The 26,664-nt window shown below is 44.5% G+C and overlaps 2 protein-coding genes across 6 annotated transcripts in view; one reads left to right on the top strand and one right to left on the bottom strand.

Moving 5' to 3' along the window:
• The first annotated feature begins 848 nt into the window (after nt 1-848).
• LOC143511709 (uncharacterized) lies at nt 849-6,953 on the top strand. Its single transcript, XM_077001286.1, has 2 exons — nt 849-1,720; nt 4,897-6,953. Exons 1-2 carry the CDS (start codon nt 849-851, stop codon nt 4,967-4,969), a joined length of 945 nt encoding a protein of 314 aa, XP_076857401.1. The 3' UTR covers nt 4,970-6,953.
• Nucleotides 6,042-26,664, bottom strand: part of prkcz (protein kinase C, zeta) — a 108,892-nt gene continuing 88,269 nt past the window's right edge. For 4 of the 5 annotated variants that reach the window (XM_077004396.1, XM_077004399.1, XM_077004398.1 and 1 more), the window contains 3 exons: nt 26,506-26,595; nt 16,443-16,558; nt 6,042-8,278 (listed from right to left, as the gene is read on the bottom strand). In XM_077004396.1, coding sequence (XP_076860511.1) covers nt 8,191-8,278; nt 16,443-16,558; nt 26,506-26,595 — 294 coding nt within the window. In that variant the 3' untranslated portion in view covers nt 6,042-8,190. Of the gene's footprint in view, nt 8,279-16,442; nt 16,559-26,505; nt 26,596-26,664 lie in introns of those variants that run through there. The other variant, XR_013130617.1, reaches the window with a different exon arrangement.

Below are 26,664 nucleotides of genomic sequence, written 5' to 3'. Positions count from 1 at the left end.
TGATGTCCAGAGAGTGTGTGTGCTGTCATCCTGATTTATGAGCAAGTCTATGCATAAGGACATGCTGAGCGTGCTGTTAGCAGGGCCGACAGACAGGACAGTGCAGGACAGTGCAGGGACCCATAAATAACCACTGTGGCCACCTTATTTCCACAACAGGAAGCTCATTTTGTGTCTGGAGTGTGACTGTAGCATTTCTTTTCTTTGATTTCTGATCTTGGGCTGAATGTAGCAGTGTGGGTAAGGGCGTACTCACACTAGGGTCTGTGATCCGGGCCCAGGCACGGTTCCCTGCCGAAGCACGGTTCGTTTGACTAGTGTGATCGCTCCGAACCATGCCCGGGCCCGGCCCAGTTAACCGTGCCCGGGCCCGCTTGAAGAGGTGGGCCAGGGCACGATTCGCGTGGACTCGGGCACGGTTCGCTTCTAGTGTGAGCGCTATCCGTGCCTGGGCCCGCTTGGTGCCTCGTCTGATTGGTTCATTTTGCCGGAACTCAAACGTGACGTCAGTGATGCGACGCTCACGTTAAACAGTCATGGCGGCAAATGACAAATGATCGATAAATCTGTGCTTGCACCGTGTTTCTGCACTCCCAAAACGACTCCAAAAATACAATAAAAAGAGAATCGTGAACTCCATAGTGTTGTGTGAGCGCGCTTTTACTCCAAATAAAGTCACGTTGTGGTGACGTAAGCGTGCTCGGGCCGGGTTGATGAAGCCAGTGTGAGTGCAGGCCAGAGGGGGGAGTGGGGAGGGGGGTAACCGGGCCCCAGCACGGAACGAGCAAACCGTGCCTAGTGTGAGTACGCCCTAAAGCTCTCATGAGCTCTGCTCCCCCACTAAGGGTATGTGTGTGTTCTCCCCCTGGCAGAGCGCTCGGAGGGAGGAGACACATGAACAGACATGGTGCAGCCTGGATGAAGAGACGAGTGTTCTTCCTCAAGCTCTCGCTCGCTTCCCCCTTGATCCCTCCTCTCGCACACTTCCTTCGCACACTCCCCTAGCTCACTTCCCCGGGCCCGAAGACTCCAGCCACCCGCTGTGCTCCTCTCTGCCCAGTGATGCTGTAGGTGATGTGGGGGGCTGCGTCTCAATCCACAGCACAGCACACTTCACCCAAGGGACCCACCGACCTGAAGCATCTGCTGCTGAGCAACAGGATACCACGGAAACCGAGCAACAAAGTTCCGCCCCTCCTCTGCAGCACCTAGTGGCAGATGAATGCAAACGCTCGTCTCCGTGGCAGCAGACGGAGAGGACTGGCTTGGGTGGGGAAGGGGGGAGGGGTGGGGCAGCTGGTCCCAGTGGGTCATTTAGGAATTATGGGAAATCTCGAGATTTTAAGTGGGAAGTCAAGCCTTATGTGCGGACATCTGGTTCCCATAACAACGAAGATGCTAGTTCAGAATTTGCATATGGACAAGCTGGGAAGGTGGATGGAAGACCCGGATCTGGACCCAGAGTTTCCGCACTGGAGGAGGAATGTCCAGTCAGAGTCGAGTCATCGTACCTCAGTGCAGCTGAATGCAAAGTTCCAGCAGTATCCAGAATGGAGTCTGGGTGTGACGTTGGCCGTGGAGTGGGAGTAGGGCCTGGATCTATTGGGTCTGGACTAGTGACCCACACCTCGGCTGGAAGGTCAGGAGAAAGATCCGAATCCGGATTCACAGGAGCAGGAATGGAGTTTTGTTCTATGTGCCTGATGCCATTTGCCAAAGGGTGAGAAGAATATTCTTATTGTCAACACCTCACCTAGATATGCTAATGAGACACATTAACTATTAGTACATATGAACTATTACACATCAACACATTAACACAGCAAGTCTTCAGCATGGCCAATTCTGGGCCTTTCTTGGATGTTTGTTGTTGGCACACGTGACAAACAAGTTGTTGTTTTGTTGACCTGATTTTGTGAAAATGTGTAATGTTGCTGGAATCCAGATCATTGTGTTTTTGTGTTGTTTTGTTTTTGTATTTCTGTGTGTTTGTGTTTCTGTGAGCTCCGTAGTTTCAGCTGCATGGAGCTGTGACTGAATAAGACATGCTGGAATCATTCAGTCACTCACAGCTCATACACAGACCTGCATTCATTCATAAAGGAAGTGAGTGAGTGAATGTGTGAGTGTGTGTGTGTGTGAGTGTGTGTATGTATGTGGGGGGGGGGGGGGGGGTAGTTTCTTTCCTTGCGTGTATACATATGCACAAGTGCTGTGTGTGGGAATGAGTTTAGTTTTGTCATATGTGTGTACTTGTGAGGTGTGTGTGTGTGTGTGTGTGGGGGGGGGGGGTGCAGCGAGTTTAGAACACTGGAGGCTCAAAGACTGAGATCATCTTTGGCACTAAACTAGCTAAGCTATCCCTTCAGGTGAAACCAGGACACACACACACACACACTCTTTCTCTCTCTCTCTCTCTCTCTCTCTCTCTCTCTCTCTCTGTGTTTTACTTTCCTTGGCGATCGACACTTCAAATGCTAAGAACCATCACCAGATGTTGTGAAATATTGCAGAGTTGAATAATAAATTCAGTCCACTCATCATAGGGGCTAAATAAAATCTCATTCTAATGTTTTGGAAAGGGAGCCTTTCTCAGGAGGGTGTGGCCTTGGGGCTGTGTGGACCAATCAGTGCCCCAGGCTGCTGGAGACTGTCGTTCCTGGACGCATTACCTGACTTCACTACCTCGGTGCTGCTTACTCTTGGGGGGAAGGGAGATGTTGGGTTGAGGGGGATGGAAAAAAGATTATTCGTTATATTCTTCATTGTAGTACCTTATAAAAAAAGGTGTCAAGATGTTTGTGTAACTGGCTGTGCGGGACTCGAGGTGCGGGACTCTGGTGGGGGGGGGACTCTGGGTGTGCAGGACTCTGGGTGTACAGGACTCTGGCGGTGCGGGACCCTGGGTGTGCGGGACTCTGGTGGGGGGGCTGCTGGGACTCGTACTACTGCTACTCTGGGTCTGTTCTTCTGTAAACACATTGCTCTGTGGTTTTCACTAGTGCCACTCGACCTCACTGCTGAGGATTCTGGGAACTAATTCACAGCCTCTTCTCTGCTATTTTGAAAAACTCGCTTTTGCTTGTTCATCCAGTAATGCATCACCTTGGTTTAACGCCGTTTTGGTCCGCTCCCACTTTTCTGTCCTTAGTATTTAGCTACTGAATCAGCTTTATGGATGTTTTGCATGTATTTCACTCATTTATGATTTTTCTAATTTCAGCCCTAATGGTAACGTATGTGTGGTGTTTTCTGTAGGTCATGGAGGGAGGGGTGTGTAGGGTGAGGGGGACTGATTGCAGTGCTCATTAAAGAAGCTGTTGGTGACCTCAAGAAGCAGACTTCTCACATTTAGAAAAAGCCACAATATGACAGCAGCTCTGGGTGCGTGTGGCTGAGCGCGTGGGTCTACGTGAGCACGCAAGGCAGCATGAAGGAGCGTTATTCATGAGAGCAGGTCAAACAGTCACAGGGTTCAGCTCTCCACGCTGTGGGCAGCTTGGAGAGGTTCATTACAAGACGGGACTGTTGCTGGCGCAGGGCGCTGACCGGATTCTGTCCACTGAGTGTACACTGGCGCAGACTCTGAACTCACTTTGCCCCTAGAGACCCCTACAATGAAACCTCTATCAGAGAGAGAGGGAGGGAGGAAGAGAGGAGTGAGTGGAAAGAGGGAGAGTGGAGAGAGAGAGAGAGATGGATAAAGAGAGAGGGGTATAGAGAGCAACATGAGGAGAGAGAGAGAGAGAGAGAGAGAGAGAGAGAGAGAGAGAGAGAGAGAGAGAGGAGAAAGAGAGAACGAGTTTGAGAGTAAGACAAGATGGAGAATGAGATTTTGAAACTTAAGACCCAGAAAGGCTGTTTGAGTTGACGCAGAGAGAGAGAGAGAGAGAGAGAGAGAGAGAGAGAGAGAGAGAGAGAGAGAGAGAGAGAGAGAGAGAGAGAGAGAGTGAGATTTTAAGTGGGAGGGAGAAGAGAGTGAGTGAGTGAGAGAGAGAGAGTGTGGGAGAAAGAGCCTTTGAAAGGAAGGTAGGAACGAAGCTTAGAGAAGCACCAACATTGATCTGGCGTTGCCTGCTTGCCTGTGGGCTCAGGTGGGAGGAGCTATGGCCGTGGGCTCAGGTGGGAGGGGCTATGGCCGTGGGCTCAGGTGGGAGGAGCTATGGCCGTGGGCTCAGGTGGGAGGGGCTATGGCACCTCTGTCCCTCCCACAGTCTCCTGGGCAGATTTTCTTAATGAATAATTACCCAGTGTATCAGCAGTGGCTGCAGTGTGCTGCTCCTGCATACGGAGGCGTCAGAACGTGGGGGTGGATGCTTGCCAAGGACCCCAGTCAACTCCAACACTCGGAGACAGATTTAGCATTGCAGCTCCCTCTGGAGTTTGGGCAGAAGACGGACGTGGCAGTGTGTGGATTGGCTGTTATGCCAGGGCTCAGTGTCTCAGAGAGCTCTCGGTTTGAAAACCTGCTAGCACGAGTTACAAATATGGTGAAAACCTTTACGAGGTTCATGTTGGTTCATGTTGAGAGGCGGTGTCTGTTCTTGTGTACTGGTTTTATGATTGTGTTTGTCATATTGTGTGTGATGGGCTAGTTCTCGACTGTTGGCTGGGTAACCGTTACCCTGAGTGATCAGTGTGAGTGCATCCACTGAGCCGCAGTCTTACTCCACCTCTCCTGGTAGTTACACCTGCTTTATTTAACGTGTTGGTAGAGTGGGAGAAAATAACGGATGTTCAAAATCAACATACCTGTGTCAGTACTATAATATGTAGGATTTCGACTGGCCAGTCGAAAGCAGAGTAACCAATCATATTGCTTAGAATGGGATGTGTGTGTGTGTGTGTACATCTCAGAAAATTTCACATCACCTTGTGTTCTCTGGTTTCTTTCAGGTTCTCTCAAATGGAATGTGACAGTCATCTTGCCCAGTGCCTGTCAGACATGAATACAGACATGGTGTGGTGACCACCAGTCTGTCAGTCTCCCAAACTCCACCTACACCAGTCTGTTAGTCTCCCAGACTCCGCCTACACCAGTCTGTCAGTCTCCCAGACTCCACCTACACCAGTCTGTCAGTCTCCCAGACTCCGCCTATACCAGTCTGTCAGTCTCCCAGACTCCGCCTATACCAGTCAGTCAGTCTCCCAGACTCCACCTATACCAGTCTGTTAGTTTCCCAAACTCCGCCTACACCAGTCTGTTAGTTTCCCAAACTCCGCCTACACCAGTCCGTTAGTCTCCCAGATTCCGCCTACACCAGTCCGTCAGTCTCCCAGACTCCGCCTACACCAGTCCGTCAGTCTCCCAGACTCCGCCTACACCAGTCCGTCAGTCTCCCAGACTCCGCCTACAGTGCTTCTGGATGCCCCTCCCACTGCATGACCCAAAAAGCGGTCCGCCCTGGTCTGAACCTCTGACTGGCTTGATCAAGGTGTGATTTAGAAATACTTATTCTCAGTACCCAAAATACATTTGTTCATTTAGCACATGCACATACATTTTCTTTGAAAATATTGAAATTAGAATGTAGAACTTAACTTCTAGAATGGTTCTAGAACTGTTCTGTAATTATTTGAGCCATGTTTTCTATGCATAATTTTGTCCCACCCCGAGAAAGCATCAAACACCAGGTACAAGATGATTTACAGTGAACATTTACTGATTTACAGTGGTCTAGTTTGATCGATTTAACTTCACAAGACCAAAACACACATTGCTCTCCCTCCCAACTGCCTTCAAAACCTGCCCTTTACACACTCATTTAAAACTTTAATTAAAATTTGAATAATTTATCAAACAAATAGCAGATATAAAAGATATCCCTGGAGCATGAGAATGGTGCGGTGAGCTTGGTTTTGGATCAACAAATTAAAAGCAGTAAGAGCACGACGGTTTTCTCCAGAGTCAGTGTTAAGTGGTAACATGGACGTTTTTTAGATTTAGGATAAAAACACTTTCTTCATAATCGTCTCTACCAACATCTCTGGGAAAAGGAGCTTCGATTTTATTGCAGTCTTTGTATTCTGAGTTTGTGATCATTGGCTTTTTTCACAAAGATGCTGAAGTGTGTTTTTTTTTTTAGATTAATTTACAGATATTTACAGTGGTGTATTAAGCAGGCAAAAATAAATAAATAAATGAATGTGATTAAGAGAAGAACTGAACCACACTGCTGCTCTGTAGGGGCTCAGGGAAGGCTAGGCGGGGTCATTCATGGAGTGGGCGGAGTTATTCATGGAGTGGGCGGAATTAATCAATCACCCCTGCTCCATTTGTTCTTTGTCTTTTAAAAATAGAATTTTAAATTCTGGACGTGATTTGTCCACGTCTGAGAGGTGGATAAGTTGTTTTTTGCAGGGACACATAAAACATTCAGACAGGCGTAGGGTGACAGTCCCAGAGAGCTCAGACCTGCGCTAGTTCCTGGCATGAATCTGGCCAAGAGCCTTGATCTACCTCCATGAAGTGTCCTGTGATTCTGCTTATAAAGCAGCAGTCCCGAGTCTGCTCCTCACAGACGTCACATCTGCGCCGTCATGTTGAGTCTGCTCTTCGTTACAGCGTTGCTAGGGAGATGCGCATGGAGCTTCCTTCTCTGTCGTCATGGCATTTTGCACTTGCTCTGTTGCTAACGGCGCCGTTTAGCCATACAGAGAGTGTGTTAGTCAGTCCCGCTGACGGAGCTGTTCCCACACGGGCCAGACGGCACTGGACACCACTGCTCTGAGGTGTTGATTTTTCTCCTCGCCACTAACGCCACTGCAGGACGTCACCACACACTCCCAAAACTTGCCATGATGTTGAAACAAAGGGAAACATGAATCAGCCTCTGGAATCATGGACGAATCACTGTGATTATTAATTCATTGAAATCACCTGTGATTGATGATTTGGGCACTTTTAAACCACACAGTTTGGATCTGAAGTCAAGTGAAAGTCTTTTAGTGCACGCATTAAGGAAAAAGCCCCACAGTAACCAGTCCTCACATCTAGCAGGGGGAGTGTCCATCGTCATTACACCTCACTGAATTAATCTGGGAAGGAATTAAATTGGCTTAGTCCTGCTAGTGTGTGTGTTTTAGTGGATTCCATGGTCTCCTTGAACCATTTTGGATCAACAGTAGGGTGTTACACCTCCACAGTTTCCTGTTATGGGTTCTGAGAGTCTGTCCTAATGTGTTGTACTGATCTACTATCACATGACCCAGAACAGCCAATCATGGCTCAGCACCACCTCTACCCTGTCTCTGTGCAACAGCTCGACTGCTGACACCTTCATCACAATTACAGCATCATCCTCCATTATTTTTGGTCACCAGAGAAAAACATGGACTGCCTTACTTCAGACTTTTCTGTGAAAAAAGGAAGTTGTGTGTGTGTGTGTGTGTGTGTGTGTTAATCCCCTAGTACTGCCGCATCCTGTTGGGGTTGGGGGTGTTAAATCCAAATTAAAGAAGAGAAATACTGCAGATGTTGGATCTTTGAGGCACTTCTTCATCAAAGAACAAAACGGTCTCCTGTTTTAAAAATCACAACAGCCAAATTGCACTGGATATCTCTGTGGTTGAGATCATAGTGATGACCTAAAAATCTGTTAATTATTAAAAGGCATCAGAAATGCTTTCATTGGCTACCTCAACTATGAGTTTAAATCTGACATTCTTATTTTGTTTGAGGGACAACCTCACACAGATTCAATTAGAAACAAAACACAATTAATTAAAGAAAAGTGCAGATTCAATTAAGTTCTCAAGTAGATCTATCGTCTTTAGCTGGGGCTGGGAATTGTAGTCCATGACAAGCAGAGGCACAGAACGTTGAAACGAGGTTCTGATCCAGACTGCCATGCTGATATGCGCGCACACACACACACACACACACACACACACACAGAGGATGATGAGCAGGAGGAAGACAACCAGCCGGCATTGTATTCTTTTTCCTTTTTTCTGTCAACTATGCTTTCATTTCATTAAATATTTCTCCAGTTGTGGTCTCTTCCAGCTTTGCCCCAAAACAACTTGAGATGAGTCCGAGATTATGCATAAAAGACACGAGGACACTGCGTTCAGTCCTTGAAGTTCTGAGGGAAGCAGTCAGGAGAGGCTGGACCACCTGCCGTGGTCCTCACAGCTGAGAAATGGGAGTTTGTGGTTGTGTTTTTGTTCTGTTTTTCTTGCTCTTCTTCATACAGACTCCTCATTGGAAAGTAGCAAGGGGTTGATGTATTCGAACCCCTCAAACTCCGACTGGTCTATCCTCTTGATCACCTCCCTGACAAGAGAGAACACAAGACCAGACGTTAGGTTCACATTCATCACCGTACTCAAGCACACAGGAATGCTGTTATAATATCGGCTGTACAGTCCTGCTCCTGACAAGCCTTGATCCACTCCGGGTTTTTGTTATGCCCCCGACGCACTTGGATTCTAAAGGTTCTTCAGGCTAGGATTACCTGTGCTAGGATTACACCTGTACTAGCATTACCTGTGTTAGGTGTGTGGGCACTTAAAAATAGACTGGTTTTGGTCCAGGCCAAAGTGTGTTTAACCACAGTGTTCAAAACATTTGATTAGTGTGAATGAAACAGCACCACAGAGTCAGAGCTAGGTCGCCCAGGAAACTGCAGTCCTGTTTTCAGCACATCCGAAGCGGAGCAGTTTACACAGAGGAAACAAGTACTCATTCATAGTTGTTTATCTTGAGTGAACATAAAGAAAATCATTCCCAGAAACACAAAGAAACAGTTTTTGATTTGACCTCATCTGTGTTAATGTCCAGTTTCTGAGCAGATATCTACAGTAGCTTCACTGAATTTCCTCAGACAGGTTACGTTCAGGTGTTCAGCAGGTGGCAGGTTATGGCTCTACACCTACATTACCTCAGTCTGATCACTATTTATGCGTTAAGGAGATACAGCAGGTAACCATTAACTGGGTGTAAATGTTTAGGCATTAAGGAGATACTGCAGATTGAGAGAGAGATGGTAGCAGAGAGAGAGAGATGGTAGTTGGACACGCGTTTCTCATGCTACACAACTGTGGCTGCTGATGCTGATTAGTAAACATACCACAGCCCAGCATGAAACAAACCAGTGTGTTGTGGGGACTGTACAGGGTGTGTGTGTGTGTGTGTGTTGTGGGGACCGTACAGGGTGTGTGTGTGTGTGTGTGTTGTGGGGACCGTACAGGGTGTGTGTTTGTGTGTGTTGTGGGGACCGTACAGGGTGTGTGTTTGTGTGTGTTGTGGGGACCGTACAGGGTGTGTGTGTTGTGGGGACCGTACAGGGTGTGTGTGTTGTGAGGACCGTACAGGGTGTGTGTGTTGAGGACCGTACAGGGTGTGTGTGTTGAGGACCGTACAGGGTGTGTGTGTTGTGGGGACTGTACAGGGTTGTGTGTGCACCCTCAGTTCATGAGTTGGACTGGGAGTGTAGAGAGAGCAATACTGTATAATAATGTACAATACTGAAGCCCTGAATGATGTCACATTACATAGAGGCCTACATTTATGTATCATCATGATATTAGTCATTATTGTAATTTGTATTACAATGACAATCAATCATGACATAATAATACATTTATTAATAGGCACCCTTCAGGACTGTCAAGGTCAACCATACATAATATAAAATCCAAGCAAAGACATGTACATAGAACATAAGCAACACTAAAAACAGGAAAACATAACTCAAAAAGCAGCTAAAGACTGTATGCTGTCCTAGGTGAGATTTGGAATATATTTATACGAGCCGGGCCCAGGCCCTTGCTGCCTAGAGTCATTTCATCTGTATGCATTTAAACCCAGCTCATACTAAACCTATGTGCATATATATATATATATATATATATATATATATATATATATATATATATATATATATATATATATATATATATATCCATTTTCATCTGGGGTACAGAGGCATTCCCAGGACAGCCAAGAGATATAATCTCTCCAGCGTGTCCTGGGTCTTCCTCGGAGTGGTCTTGCCCGGAGCGGTACTATAACTTTTCTTAATCGTTGTCTTGATCCTGGACTTTACTGATGGTGACCAAGCTGGAAATGTAAATGTGCCTTAATAAACCTTTTTGTTTTCTTGTTTTGTCATATAGGCGTTCTGACCATCTAAACAGTACCAGTTGAGTGTTTGGATTAATCTCACCATTCGTGTGACACAACAGATGTCAATAATTTGTGTAATATGGTCATAATATGGTCATAACAACTTTGTCACACCACAGAGGCCTACAATACTGTAATATCATTATTGGGTTAAAACTATTCTGGTATTTGACATGTTTTTTGGTGAAATCCCTCAGCCCCCCCGCTGGGTGTGGTACGCGGGACCACATGGCGACGCCCCCTCTGGCCGCTAACGCTGGATCCCATTACAGACCCCCCTCGGACACTCACACCCCCCCACATCCTTCCCCCCTACACTACGCTCGATGTGGAGCACCTACTGCAGCAGGAGAACCATCCATCTCCTTTCAGCCGTCCAGTGTTTATTAAAACGTGTTTGTCTTTGGAGCTGCAGGTGGTGAAGATGTCAGTCCAGGAACACACACATCGGACACACATGTGGTTGAACGCCTGAGGCCGGGTGTAGGGTTGCTGTAGGGTGTTGATCTCCATCATAACATATGCAGTGTTGAAGCTCTTAACTCCTCTCACTCTCACTCTACTCCCCACAGTCTCACTCTCACTCATCTCACTCTACGCTCTTCATTCTTCTCCATTCTGGGCATGAGGGGAAGTACCCCCCAGTTCAGGAGACCAGCTGAACACGAATGTCCCTGACTGCTGGGTGTTATCCTGGTGCTATAATCCAGACCCTTGTGACAAATAATTAGAGTGGACAAATAACATGCAAAAGCCACGAAACAGAAACAGCAGAGAGGACCTTCTGGGAACTGACCAAAACAAACCAGACCTCACAGCATAACCAGAGGTTTCCCAAGGACTTGAAACCTTTTCCAGATGCAGCCTGTTCAGATGGGACAGGGAAAGAGCTGGATGCCCACTGCTACATGGAGAACACTCCATGTCCCGCACTACCACACGGAGAACACTCCATGTCCCGCACTACCACACGGAGAACACTCCACGTCTCGCACTACCACACGGAGAACACTCCACGTCCTACACTACCACATGGAGAACACTCCACGTCCCGCACTACCACACGGAGAACACTCCACGTCCCACACTACCACACGGAGAACACTCCACGTCCCGTACTACCACACTGAGAGCACTCCACGTCCCACACTATCACACGGAGGACACTCCACGTCCCGCACTATCACACAGAGAACATTCCACGTCCCGCAGTACCAGAGAACACTCCATGTCCCGCACTGCCAATGGCAAGAACACTAAGGCAGATGAGGCGTGGCCAGACCTTGTCTTGGAGGCAGTAAGAGCAGAGCATTAAAACTGGCCACACCTGCATGTTGACGCCATCTTATTTACACTTTACACTCCTGCCAACACACACAGCTGAAAACATCAAACTGGAGGAGGAGGTGGGGGAGGAAGAGGAGGATGAAGGAGAGGAGGAAGGGGCCACTCCACTCGACCCAGCACTATTTGTTTCAGTTGTTGTTTCCATTGGCGAATAAAAGAAGCTCTGTGTCCTGTAGCCCCGCCTCCAAACCCCGCCCTCACTGACTCAGCACTGCTGAGCTGTGTTCACTACGTCCACCTCTGTGCGTACCAACGTCTTCATCACTCGTCCTGGGAGCAAGAAGGAAAAACTTGCAGTGGAGCTGATTTCATATGTTTATTTAACATGTCTACATCAGAAGTCCAGTATTAACAGAACATGTTACGTGACGGACCCATTCAGTTACAGGAATAAACTGTGTGTGTCTGCCAGATAGGACCAATGAGAGCATGTTACTGGCATTAATTCATCTTATCTTTTGGTTGAGCTCAGAGATACATTTTCCTGGCTGCTAGCGTGTTCAAACACTCACAGACACACACACACACACACACACACACACTTAATTCAGGAGCATAACTCTAATGAGGAAGGATCTCACTCATTTACTCCTCCCCGTCTCTCGGTTTGCCAGGTTCATCAAACAGAAAGTGGAGCATCATGTCTGCCTGTCTGATCTCTCTCTTGTGAGCTCATCGTTTGAAGTGTCTGCTCTGTGTCACCGAATCCTCTTCTGAAATCATGTCCTGTAGACAGAACGCCAACCTGTCCCGCACAGCACAGCCTGTGGTCAGGACCGTCAGGTCTGTTTATTTGGCTCTGTGTGCTCATGATCAGACTGAGGTCCTGCACTGTCCCGCCTGACACGCCCTCGTGGATGCACACGGGGGTCGATCAGATTCCCGCGCTGTTGCCACAGGCAACCTGGAGCAGCTCTGCAGGACAAGGGCTGCCAGGACACACACACCCTGCCAGGACACGTCCCCTCCCTGCCAGGACACGCCCTCCCTGGCCTCTGGGAGGTGCTCTTCCGCTCTCTAATCCCGCCTGCCTTTATCTGCCTTTATCGAGCCAGCCGGATGAAAGGGAATTCTGCTGGGATTCAGCTGTCACGTCTGTCTCCATTACAACACTCAGGTTTGTTTTCCTCAGTCTTGACTCTTCTAAAGGACTTTGAAAGAGGGACAGAATACATCAGAGACTTGGAAACCCTCAAATGCATCCAAGGTTTTCAAGAGCATTCTAGAAACGTAGGAGCTCGCCATCTGAATGATAATGGTGCGCACTGCACAGGGTGTTGAAGAGAGGAGCCCACATGCTGACGTCTGTCTTCACTCTCATGAGCTTTCCGAACGCAGCTCATAATGTAAAACCATCACAGCACCGAAGGACTTGTTTCCACATGACATCATCAGCCCTTTGCCGACGGGACCCAGATGGCGAGCGGGCCCCATGGTGCGGGACACTCAGGATCACCATGCCTGCTGTTTCGCTGCAGACCTAACGAGCCGTGTGTGTTTGGCGTAGGAAATCCCCCGGTTACGGACGGCAGTCCTGCAGCTCGGGCCCGGGCCGGGCGTGTTGCGTAAGGTCCACTCTGCAGGAGCAGCCGTGGGGCGAAACCACACGCAGTTTCCACTCAGACGACGGGAAGAAGTCTTGTGCTGTGCAAGTGATTGCTGGACGGCTAAAAACCGCTTTCCCAATGTTTCAGGCACACTTTAATTACACCGCATGAGTCCCACACTAAACTAGGTGGACCTTGTAGTATTTTTATATCTTACATAGCTGGAAAATGAAGTTTTATATTTACTACATTCTTGCATTAAAATGTTTCTACACATAACATGAACACAAACACAACACCGTAATGATGTGTGTACTGAACACAAACACAACACCGTAATGATGTGTGTGTACTAGGGATGTGGTACACATGTCTGCGATTCGACTGCACCGGTAGATTCAACGTGCATCGGGTTTAATTTGCGGGCGAATTCACGATGCATCGCCTCTAGCCTTTTTGCATTGGCAAATACCATGATTAAATCGGGTGTTTTGTTTTCCAGTATCTATTCCTTATTCTAACATTTTCAGAGGCAACATATTTTTTATTTTTATTGATTTCTTTTTTTTTTCTCGAGGCAACATAAATGCACCATCGTGTCCTCAGGTACTGACGCAAACACGCAGACGTACACAACAAAGATGGAGGGAAACGAGAGCATTAGCAAAGACAAAGATATTTAAGGCACCAAAAAAGACAAATCAAACGTGTGGCAATATTTCGGGTTTTTTAAGCGATGTGGTCAACTTGACAAGACGCACGCAATCTGCAAACAATGCCGTGGGGCTATCAAATACATTAGTAGCACAACGAACCTGGCGACACACATAAAAAGATGGCACGGTGTGGACATCTCTACGGTACCCCCTCGTAAGTCTAGCAGACAGTAGTGTTGCAGATCATAATATTCACTATGTTAATAGAGAGTAAAGTAGAATTGTGCTATTGAGTTAAGAAAACTGATGGGTTAGGCCAATACATCCTCAAAACTAACTGTATCGAATGATCACTTATCAAACCGAATCCTCATATAATAAGTCATATCGTTACCAATCATTTTTGAATCGCATCATATCGTGAACAGGAGTGATTTGTATCACATTATATCGACAAGGGGTTTCAGAGTATCGCAGTTATATCGCATCGGTGGCAGTGTATCGAGATGTGTATCGAATCTAGCTTAGTGGTGAAGATATACATCCCTAGTGTGTACTGAACACAAACACAACACCATGATGATGTGTGTGTACTGAACACAAACACTACAGCTAGGGGTGGGCGATATGGGGAAAAAAATAGTATCACGATTTTTTTCATAAAATCACGATTTTGATTTTTTATCACAATCTTCCATCCAAAAAAAAAAACAACAAAAAAATGGGGCTACAAAGCTTTCTTTTTAAGCAGATTTAAATGAATGATATTGCAATTTTCCATGTGCAAACATTGTAAACAAAAAATGTAAACAACACACGTGACACTGTCACGTAGGGCTACGCCCCCCTCTCCTAGCTGTCACTCCGGTTTCCCTGTTCCTCGTGTCTGTTGTTCCCTGCTTCTTGATCCCGCCTTGTTGTGTGTTTCTATGGTTTCCCCACGTCTGCCACGCCCATGTCGTTATTGTCTTCACCTGTTTCCATAGTTGCCAGGTTTGCGGTTTTCACGCCAAATTGGGCTTGTTTGAAAATCCTGCCGCGGGTAAAAATTCTGGGGTTGCGGGGTGCGGTTGGGCCACCACGGGGGTTACAAGTCAAGACAAAGAATCGATCGTGATATAATACTTAATTTGTCTCCATTTTAAACACTTTGGGCTAGTTTATGCTGCTGAAGGGCGGGTTTTACACTGACATTGTGCGGGATATTTTTGTAGGACCTGGCAACCCTGCCTGTTTCTAGTCTAGTTCAATGTATTTATAGTCCCCGTGTCTCCCATGTCGGTATCGGTTATTTTGTGCTACTTACCTGTTTATTCTATTGCCTCGTTCGTGCTCTAGTGGATTTAATTGTTTCTGTTTAGTCTTCATCGTAAGTACGTTCAGCCTAGTCTTTGTTTCCCCTGCCTTTTGTTCTTTGTGCCACCATGCCCGTTTATATTTCATGTTCGTGCCTTGTTTTGCTCTTTGTGCCACCATGCCCGTTTATATTTCATGTTCGGACTGCCTACCCGTTATGACCCCTGCCCGGTATTACGACACTACCTTTGGAGTTCCATTCAATAAATCTCGCTCTCCTCAGCGTTTGTATCCGCCTCCCTGCTCTGTGTCACGCAGTTCCTTACACTGTTAAAGTGCACTATTGCACTAAATATTTCCCAGCACTTTAAACTTAAAAGTTAAATATTTATACATATAGTCTAAATGATTCGATATAATTTGCTTTTTTATTCACATTATTTAATGGTGGTTTATTTTCAAAACGCCCAATCTTAACGTCTTCACGTTCTCTCATGTTTCATCCTGGAATTACAAGAGGCTCGTATTTGTTAACGTAAAGAGAACTGATCAGTCAGACAGATATTTGTTGTGAAACGAAGTAGTTACAATTTCAAGCATTTTCAAGTAGGCTACTTAGCCTAAATTCCAGCACTTTTCAAACCTGAAACACAAAGCAACATTAAAATTCGTCTAGTAAATGTTCCTTCCCTTTTTGAGGGGCGTTTCTTTATACTACCACATATCGTTTGCGCGAGGTGTGGCGGAGTCACACGCTATGGTCACTTGTGAGATGGCTGCCCGCATTGTTTCACTTTCGGCATATTACTTGGGATGTCTACATCTCAAGTGATTGAATAAATTTGTTGTACTGGCATCGGACATTTTCACGTGTTCTTTGCACACTTTAAATATTGCTGTAGTTTGGTCTTGGTCAGTGGAAGAAAATCCGAATCAATTTCAGATTATACCAGCTCCTCGGTTTGGCTTTCAGCCATCACACCGTAATGATGTGTGTTTACTGAACACAAACACAACACTGTAATGTGTGTACTGAACACAAACACAACACCGTAATGATGTGTGTGTACTGAACACAAACAACACCGTAATGATGTGTGTGTACTGAACACAAACACTACACCAGGATGTGTGTGTACTTAACACAAACACTGGGTTATAGAGTCATATTACAAGCATAGTTGGATTCAGTGTTTAAAAATAAAAAACAAACAGGAATTTTAATACATAATAAAAAGGCGTTGACCAGTGTTGTCCCGCATATGTAAAAGTCAGGGTGTTTAGAGGTATGCTGGTCGTATTCATCTTTACATGAGTGACAGATGCTAATAGTGAGCCAGGGAGTATAACACCGTCATAGCCCCGTCATAGCTCCGTCAAAGCTCCGTCAAAGCTCCGTCAAAGCTCCGTCAAAGCTCCGTGCTGTGGTTTAAACTGCTGTGTTGAAGAAGAGTCATCACTCACTCATCATCCGGCGTTAGCTGCACAGGTTCGTTGGTAAACTGCGTGTCGAAGTTGTCTAATCCATATTCGTCCATAATCTGGGGTTTGAATGGTGGCGTAACCTGCTTCTGCTCAAGCTGAAAAAACAACCAAGAAAAGGGACATTGACACTCCATCTGATCAATAATCATCAATAATGACAGTCAATTATTTCATCATCAATAATTACACTCAATCAATCTCACTTCACCTCATTATCAATATGCCTGATTAGGAATAAATAGATGACCCATGTTAGATGGTATCAATGAACTGCTAGACCCAGCAGTGTGTGTGTGTGTGTGTGTGTGTGTGTGTGTGTGTTGTGTTAGTCTGGGTGGAGGCTGGTTCTGCTCCATCCTCAAGGTAACAGACGTAGATGGAGGGAGAAGGTAAACTCCTCACAGAGACACAGTTGACCTTCTGCAGTTCGCCTTAGAGAGAAAAGTGCTTTCAACACTCTGGTAATAGTCAGCACGTATACTGGTCAGCTTGTATACCAGTCAGCACATATACTGGTCAGTGTGTATACTGGTCAGCACCAAGGTTATAATAGTTTTTGGATTTTTCATTATAGTTTAGTTTTGATTTAATTGTGACTTTTTTCTAATTCAGTTCATTTTAATTCGTTTTCAGAGCATGTTTGCTAGTTTTTATTAGTTTTAATTTTTTAAAGCTTAGTTTTAGTTTAGTTTTCATTAGTTCTAGTATTAGTTTTAGTTATTTTATACTTTTGGTTATTCGTCAGGTGCAGGATTCTAAAAGTAAGTAAATATTGTGTAATAAAAACTCATCAAAAGATACCATTAAAAAAATGCTTTCAATTACTGTTGAACAACCAACAGTCCACAAAAACAGTAACAGTCCACAAGATAGCAGCCTTAAGTGCAAAATGTGAAATACTGCTGCTGAAAATGACCAGACTAAAGACAGACACGAAGATAGGAGGTTAACCCTATTTTGGTTTGAGTGAAAAGAAAAACTTTTTGAAGGCAATCGAGTCAGGAGTCGTGTTGACATCCAGTCTCAACACATTATCCAGTGCATCCACCCGCTTGCGGTTTTCATGAGTATTAACTATACAGCAGCTATATGATCACTGGTGAAAACGGGCCATTATGGTTCTCCTTCCCGGTGCTACCTAGCTGGGATGTTGCTTCTCTTTCGGCGGAGCTACTCAGAGGCTAGCTTGTCAAGGTACTGTCAGTTAACCCTATTGTGTGAGCTTTGAGATTTGTGGGGTTTTTCCTCTTGAGAACTACTCCATATATCTTATCACCTGTTTCCACTACAAGACATGTAGTCTTTCTCGTAGTCATATTAAAAAAATCCCATACAGGACATTTTTTCACAACTTTTGTTGTTGAAATTTTGCAGGCTAGCATGACGAGCAGGAGCTCTAAACAAGAGACGTGACGGACCATGAGGTGCTGTACGCTTCTGCCAGCTAGTATAAAACGTCTAGTGAAAAAAATTGATTTAATTTCAGTCCACAAGACTTTTGATAAATTGACAAACACGAAAACGAAGGGTATAATTTCAGAACGTTTTAGTTAATTTTCTAAACATGTAATACAGTTACAGTACAGTTAGTTAATTATCGTTATTATTTATTTCAGTTAACGAAAATGTTTTTTCAATATCAGTTTTCGTTAACGATTATTATTAAAACCTTGATGCTTGCTTACGAAGCCAAAAACAGATTAGCCCCTCCCTACATAATGTCCATGGTCAAAAGCTGATCTGTACAAAAAGCACTCAGAACCTCAAGCTTGGCTCAACTCGAAACTCCATGCTTAAACTCTCATGGAACACAAAGCTCCAGACTATTCTCCATCCTGGCTCCAAGATGGTGGAACGATCTTCCATTAGCTGCTTGGACTGCAGAGTCTATTGCTGTCTTCAAGCGTAGACTGAAGACTCACCTGTTTGTTGAGTTCTTAATAGAGCACTAACTCAGCAGATACCACTTGCCGTTGTTCTTAAATTGTATGTCTGTCTATGGTTATTTGTGCTTCTTGGTAAATGTTTAACTTGCAAAACACTAGGTAATGACATTGACTCCAGTAGTTTAGTAGTAGTCTGATTCAACGGTATCTTGTATAGTATCAGTACTATTACCTAGGATGAATTCTGTGATCAGATGCAAAGCACTTTGTAAGTCGCTCTGGATAAGAGCATCTGCTAAATGCCGTAAATATAAATGTAAATGTAAATGATTAAAACCTTGGTCAGCAGGTATACCAGTCAGCCTGTATACTGGTCAGTGCGTATACTGGTCAGCATATATACTGGTGAACACTCAAGCTGTTTTGGAAGAGAGTGCCTGCTTACTGTGTGCCCTGTGATGTCGTGCAGGGGAGACGTGTGCCCTGTGATGTCGTGCAGGGGAGACGTGTGCCCTGTGGTGTCGTGCACGGGGAGACGTGTGCCCTGTGGTGTCGTGCACGGGGAGACGTGTGCCCTGTGGTGTCGTGCACGGGGAGACGTGTGCCCTGTGATGTCGTGCACGGGGAGACGTGTGCCCTGTGATGTCGTGCACGGGGAGACGTGTGCCCTGTGGCGTCGTGCACGGGGAGACGTGTGCCCTGTGGCGTCGTGCACGGGGAGACGTGTGCCCTGTGGCGTCGTGCACGGGGAGACGTGTGCCCTGTGGCGTCGTGCACGGGGAGACGTGTGCCCTGTGGCGTCGTGCACGGGGAGACGTGTGCCCTGTGGCGTCGTGCACGGGGAGACGTGTGCCCTGTGGCGTGGTGCATGGGGAGATGTGTGCCATGTGATGTCATTCAGGGGGAGACGTATGCCCTGTGCTCTTGTGCAGGGGAGACGTGTGCCCTGTGATGTCGTGCAGGGGAGACGTGTGCTCTGTGCTCTCGTGCACGGGGAGACGTGTGCCATATGATGTTGTACAGGAGGAGACGTGTGCCATGTGCTCTTGTGCAGGGGAGACGTGTGCTCTGTGATGTCGTGCAGGGGGAGATCTGCACCCGAACCAATATCAGATCATTCTTGCTTTAGTATTCTCTTAAATTGCCTGTTTGCTTTCTTTTGCTTTTAGTCTCACTCTGTCCTGCTCACTCTCTCTATTCCTCTTTTACACTCACTCACTCTCTCATTCTCTCTCCCTCTGTTTGGAGGACATCTATCCTGCAGTGAACAGATTCATGCTGGTCCGCTCAAACGGGAACAGATGGTGCCCCTCTCCTATTACACCACAAAATCATCTCCTTTCTCTCCCTCTTTCTCCCTATATATGTTTTTCATTGCCTTTTTCATTACTGTAGCTTCTCTGGCTAAAGAGTGTTGACAAACCCTAGTCATTCATATTTATGGAAGACACAGACACACACAGAGAGAGAGAGAGAGAGAGAGAGAGAGAGAGAGAGAGAGAGAGAGAGAGGTGAGAGACAGACATAGGGGAGAGACAGAGAAAGACAGGGAAGAGGGACAGCAAGAGAGGAGAGAGAGATAGAGAGGGGAGAGAAGAGAGAAAGACAGAGAGGGGAGAGAGAGATAGAGAGAGAGATGGAGAAGGGAGAGAAAGACAGAGAGAGAGAGAGAAAGAAACAGAACCAGTGAGCAGAAGAGCTTGTGAGCTTTTGGTTCTTGGGATTAATTGTTCTATTCTCTGCAAACTCCCCTAACAGCCTCCATTTTATTTCCTGAAACTGTGTGTGTTTCTAGTGCACAGTGGTCTTGACTACCCGTGTGTGTGTGTGTGTGTGTGTGTGTGTGTGTGTGTGTGTGTGTGTGTGTGTGTGAGCTTGTAGAGTTGACATTGTCAGGTCAAAACTAAAAGATGAAATTGGAGGGAGAGTGAAAGGCAGTAGGGGAAACATGTCAGGTCACTGGGGTGTGTTTCTGTGTGTGTGTGTGTGTGTGTGTGTGTGTGTGTGTGTGTGTGTGTGTGTGTGAGAGAGAGAGAGAGAAATGCAGCAGAGGGAGAGATGATGCAGCCTGGAGCCATGATTTGCGCTGTAGCAAGATTACACACACACACACACACACACACACACACACACACACACACACACACACACACACACACACACACACACACACACACACACACACCCCAAGTGTTCTGATCTTTTTTCAGTTCTCCTTCTTCTGCTCCATCTGTGAAGCTGAGAGTGGCGACTGCAGTCGTCAGGAAGACACGTATTTTTCTTTGAACACGAGACACACTCACAACTCTGTTAACATGAACTCTGAATTCTTTAATCTTCACTTTAGTCCATAGAAGATCCTCACTGCTCACTGCTAATCGCCTCTCAGTAAACACATCAGCAGCATCACTGCCTCACTGTCCACTAAACCTCTAACAACTGCCCACTCATTCTGCAAGTTAACAATCACACACACACACACACGGATGTGTTGGTGTGCTGTGTGTTCATTGCTCTCTGCTAGTTTGGGTCAGGGAGAGTGGAGTGGTGGACACCGGTGTTGGCAGTGCAGCAGGTCTGAGGAACACACGGCCTGAGTAGAGTTCTGTTTAACCCCACCCCCTCCTGTCACTCATTCTATCACTGTTTCTCTATATCTTTGACTATCACTTTCTCACACACATGTGATTGTCTGTACGTGATTGTACACACACATACCCACACACACATTCATTATGTCTCAGTGCAGCTTCAGCTGTGGAGCTAAACAGAGTGCACATGTACAGCAAAATGTAAAGGAACACTGCATGTGTAAACATAAAGGAACACTGAATATGTAAATGTAAAGGATCACTGCATGTGTAAATGTAAAGGAATGCCGAGTATGTAAATGTAAAGGAACACTGTGTGTGTAAACATAAAGGAACACTGAATATGTAAATGTAAAGGATCACTGCATGTGTAAATGTAAAGGAATGCTGATTATGTAAATGTAAAGGAACACTGTGTGTGTAAACATAAAGGAACACTCAGTATGTAAATGTAAAGGAACATTGCATGTGTAAACGTAAAGGAACACTGAGTACGTAAATGTAAAGGAACACTGTGTGTGTAAACATAAAGGAACACTGAGTACGTAAATGTAAAGGAACACTGTGTGTGTAAACATAAAGGAACACTGAATATGTAAATGTAAATGATCACTGCATGTGTAAATGTAAAGGAATGCTGAGTATGTAAATGTAAAGGAACACTGTGTGTAAATGTAAAGGAATGCTGAATACGTAAATGTAAAGGAACACGTAAATGTTAAGGAATACTGTATATGTAAACACATAGGAAAGTGGAAAATAAAAGTGGAACAGGTATAGGAGAACTGTTAACACATTGCAGACTTACATTTCCTTCAAATGAAAATGCTATATAAACAACCAGATATAAGACACACACACTCACACTCACTCTCTCACACACCCACACACACACTCAGTCACACAGATCTCTACAGCACTGAATATTCTATGGCTTCACCTACACTTTCATGTGTGTGTGTGTGTGTGTGTGTGTGTGTGTGTGTGTGTGTGTGTGTGTCACACCACACCAATTAACGAATCGCTTTAAGTCTTGCACATCAGCAAAGATGCTTCATAAGACGCTTCATTTACAATTCACTTTCATGTCTGGCGGAATTTCCCAGTGCACGGCAGATCTAAGAGCACTGCAGAGACACGCTGGTGTCAAAGCACTCTTCTCCAACACATCTTCTTAACACAGAACAAGTTCTGATTTTTAAAATCTACATGCTGGACTTGCCCAAGAAACACCAGCTAAGAGTAAACCAGTGTGAATAAATCATTGCTAATGAACTAGTGTGAATGAACCAGTGTGAATGAACCAGTGCTAATGAACTAGTGTGAATGAACCAGTGTGAATAAACCAGTGCTAATGAACCAGTGTGAATAGGGGGGAACACAAGGGTTTGGTTTATGCAGATGGAAAGTTGCAGTTCCAAGCACACAGCTAGTCCCTCTAGCACACAGACTAACGTGCAATGAGCAAAAATGTTTAAATGTTGTCAGACCCACATTCAAACTAATTGTCAAAGTAATGTTATCTACGTATCTATATACTCCAATGACCACCAACATTCTAATGTTAAACTAACATTATCTACATATCTATGTACTCCAACGAATGCCAACATTCTAATGTTAAACTAACGTTATCTACGTATTTATATACTCCAATGAACACCAACATTCTAATGTCAAACTAACGTTATCTACGTATCTATATACTACAATAAACACAAACATTCTAATGTCAAACTAATGTTATCTATTAGGGTTGTGACGATACACTCAGCTCACGAGATGAGATGAGACACGATATTGGGTTCACGAGAACGAGACAAGATGAGATTTTAAGAACACTAAAATGACAAATTATATGACTGGACAACAGACTTTTATTTAACTGAGTTACACATGCATTTTGAAATGTTTTATTATAACTCTTAACATGCATTATGTAAGCATGAACTTTTAATAAACTTCTTCCTCTACAAATTGAAATAAAATAAAATTTCATAAAAGTTAAAATAAATTAAATTTAATATTTCTCCTTTTTCAAGCGCAAACAATATTACAGTGAGTCCCCGCTTAATGACTGGGTTAGAGACTGAAAAGTCCGTTGTAAAGCAGTTTTCATGACTCTAGATTTAGATACGCTTTGATCGTAAATACAGTATAGAAAAAACTAACAATGTTATCGTACACAACACTCCACAACACTCCACTTTGCTGCCACTGCTCCTCTGCGCACCACGCGAAATAAAATTAAAAAGTTGGTCGTAACTCTGGTCCATCGTTAACCAGACCCGTCGTTAAGGGGGGACTCACTGTATTATGCGCAAAACAAAAAGTTCTTCTCTGTCAATACAGAGTGCAAATGGTGGAAACAGAGCCTGACCAAGTATGTCACTGAATTTGCTGCAACTACACTGCCATGTTCATTTTTAAGAATATTAGCATCTCCACACTGCTCCAGATATCCTTTGTTGTCTCAGCTTGCCAAAGTGTGCCTTTCTGTCCCTGCTACCTGTTCAAATGCTGCCAAACAAACGATTTGAAAGTGGCGGGTGCATCTTCAATAGATATTTTCCGACGTCATTCTGGCTGCTTGCTGAATCCCGCGAGACAGATTTTTAACGCTACGAGAAATCTCGCCGAGTTACATCTCGCGAGATCTCGTCACACCCCTATTATCTATGTATCTATATACTTCAACGAACGCTAACATTCTAATATCTAACATTATCTACGTATCTATATACTCCAATGAACCCCAAAATTTAGAGAAAATTTGTCTCGAAGCTCGAACAAAACTGAGTGACATTAGTAAACAAAATACAGTTTGTGCTTTGGTCACATGCCACTAGTTGGCATTTTTGTTCAATAGGTTTTAAACTATTTTGAGGCTGTGCTCCAAGCTTTTGCTATATTTTTGTTGTTTTTTGTACTGTTTTAAACAAAAAACATTGGTTCCAAGAAAGACATAGCAGAAAAGCAGAAGAGGAAAATGGTTAGAACAACAATAAAGTTCAAAAAGGCGATCATAGAGAACTATGAAAAACGCATTCGGGTGACGGACTTCGCATTGAAATTCATTGGCTATGTTAGATTATTTTGTTAAAACATTAGTTTTATACAGTATTACTTACCTAAGAGTGTAATTGTTGATCATTTTTGAAAAATGCGTACGGAAATAGGGAAATGTATGGTAAAAAATTTGATGGTCGAGAACCAATTGATCGGTTTTCATTTATTTCTTATGGGGAAATTCGATTCGGAACTCAACTGCATCAGTTGTCGACGCGAGTTCCAGAACGGATTACCGTCAACTTCTGGGGTTCTACTGTACTCCAATGAACGCCAACATTCTAATGTGAAACTAACATTATCTACGTATCTATATACTACAATGAATGCCAACATTCTAATGTTAAAACATTATCTACGTATCTATATACTTTAATGAACACAAACATTCTAATGTCAAACTAACGTATCTACAGTGGTGGACGAAGTACACCAATTATGTACTTGAGTAAAAGTACAGTTACCTTGCACTGAATATTACTCAAGTAAAAGTAAAAGTATTCACCTCAAATTTTTTTACTTGAGTAGAAGTACAAAAGTATCTGCCTTCAAAAATACTTAAGTATTAAAAGTAAAAGTAAAAACTTTTTTTTCTTAGCGTCACATCAAAACTCCTAGGTCTACTTGATCAACAGGTGAACAGGAAACAGTGCCTTACATTTGCCTAGCAAACACAAAATACACAAAACTAGCCTATATTATCCTCACAACATTCATTTCCAAACTTTATCCATATTAATAATTCACACTAGAAAGGTAAAGTGTCCCCGGCTTTAACGTTTGATGTGGGAGTCTCCTGTGTTAAACTGCCGCTTAGGATCTCCACAGATGGCAATTTGGGTACTAGCACATTACTTTGGATAAAAGCATCTGTTAAATGTAGTGAATTTCAATGTGATATAATTAACCGGGGTATATAAACCACCCTGTTGGTAGTACTCATCTAATGGCGAACTTACTTCGATGTGTTTTTTCAAGTTTGACGGCAAGTTCATAAATGATGACAGTGATGTGTTCTTCGGAATGTAAAGGAGGAATACGAATCATTGTTCTTTTGGAGGAATTCAAACAATTCAGCTAAATAAGGCCAGGGGTGTTGGGGAAAGCCATCTGTTGCAGCCATGTCAGATCCTCAGTGTCACGTTGAGGACCCCGGCCCCTCCCTTTTGGGCATGTGTTTACGTTGTCCACGTGCAATCGTCTGCGTCTATGGATATTCGTGATGGTGGTTATGTCTTGTGATAATCTGTCTCACCTGTGGGCCGTCTCGTAATCACGTGGGGCTAATGTGGTTTGTCTATTTAATGTGCGCTCGCGCAGTGTCCTGTGCTCGTCTTTGTCTAATGTTTACACATTCCGTGTCAGTGTTCATTTGCTACATGCGCTATTGCGCAATATTTGTAAAAATAAAAAGTGACGTCTGTCGCAGCAAGGGATTCTGTGTCTCGTACTTCGCTCCACCCCGTGCGTCACACTCAGCCATTTAGCGTACAAATCTTAATCTCTTACTGAGCGCTGATTGGTTATAGTCTGTGACATGGTACACTTTGTCCTTTCGGTATTTTATTAAGCATTGATTTAAAAATGAAAACGAGATGTTTCTGTAAATGTAACGAAGTGAAAAGTAAAAGGTTTCGCTTTGAAATGTAGTGAAGTAAAAGTATAAAGTCTTACCAAATAAAAGTACTTGAGTAAAGTACAGATACATGGAAATGTTACTTAAGTACAGTAACGAATTACATTTACTTAGTTACTGTTCACCACTGCATATCTACTTATCTATGTACTCAGTGAGTGCAAATATTATAATGTTATCAGACTCATGTACTCCAATAAATGGCAATATTCTAATGTTATCAGACTCATGTACTCCAATGAATGGCAATATTCTAATATCAGGCCCAATGAGCACCAACATTCTAATGTTGTCGGTTGGTTTCTTAGGCATTGCACATCTGCCCAGCAGTAGGGTTCTGTTGTATTGGGCTTTTTTTGGATATTGTTGTAGTTTGTTGGGGAGACCTGGGGGGGTCGTACAGATCGGTGGTTGGAGTACATACAGGGCCGGAGTGGGACACTTTTTCAGCCCGGGAGTTTTATACCCAAATCCGGACCAAAATTATTTTTCCCTCCCAAACGGCCCAAACTAGAGATTGACATGAGGGGGCCATCGGGAATCCTCCCGAATCTCCCGATTAGCCACTCCGGCTCTGAGTACATATAAGGAAATTATGTTCCATGAAGTAATTACAGCAAAAAAATTTGATACATTAAATACATCAAATGTCACAGGGTTTTTTCTTAAGAGTTATTTTCTTAATTGTTCAAACTGACATCTGGGAGGAGCAGATTCAAGAAATGACTTGAATGACTTGACTCACTTCTCACCCTCTCACCCCCTGACATCTCACTCTCTCCCTCTCAATCTCTCACCCCTCACATCTCACTCTCTCCCTCTCACTCTCTCACCCCTCACATATCACTCTCATCCCTCACCTGGTCCCAGTCTATGCTCCTGAAGAATGTGTGAGACTTGATGTCACTGAAGCCGGTCTGAACTTGGCAGCCCAGCCTCTCCTTGGGATCCTGGGTAACGAAAGATTTGATTAAAAACACACAGAACTGTGAAACAGCTCTGACAAACGCGAGGCCGTG

The sequence above is a fragment of the Brachyhypopomus gauderio genome, chromosome 4, assembly GCF_052324685.1.
Source record: "Brachyhypopomus gauderio isolate BG-103 chromosome 4, BGAUD_0.2, whole genome shotgun sequence".
In the NCBI taxonomy this organism is placed as follows: domain Eukaryota; kingdom Metazoa; phylum Chordata; class Actinopteri; order Gymnotiformes; family Hypopomidae; genus Brachyhypopomus; species Brachyhypopomus gauderio.
Note: the sequence above shows the minus strand (reverse complement) of the source record. Positions and strands in the feature narration are given on the sequence as shown.

What these genes read in the sequence shown, in the direction of transcription:
- LOC143511709 (XM_077001286.1), top strand. Translation starts at nt 849, where the DNA reads ATGTGTGTGTTCTCCCCCTGGCAGAGCGCTCGGAGGGAGGAGACACAT. An exon ending in CTGATGCCATTTGCCAAAGG is followed by an intron (nt 1,721 to 4,896) that starts GTGAGAAGAATA and finishes GGTTTCTTTCAG; the next exon opens with GTTCTCTCAAATGGAATGTG.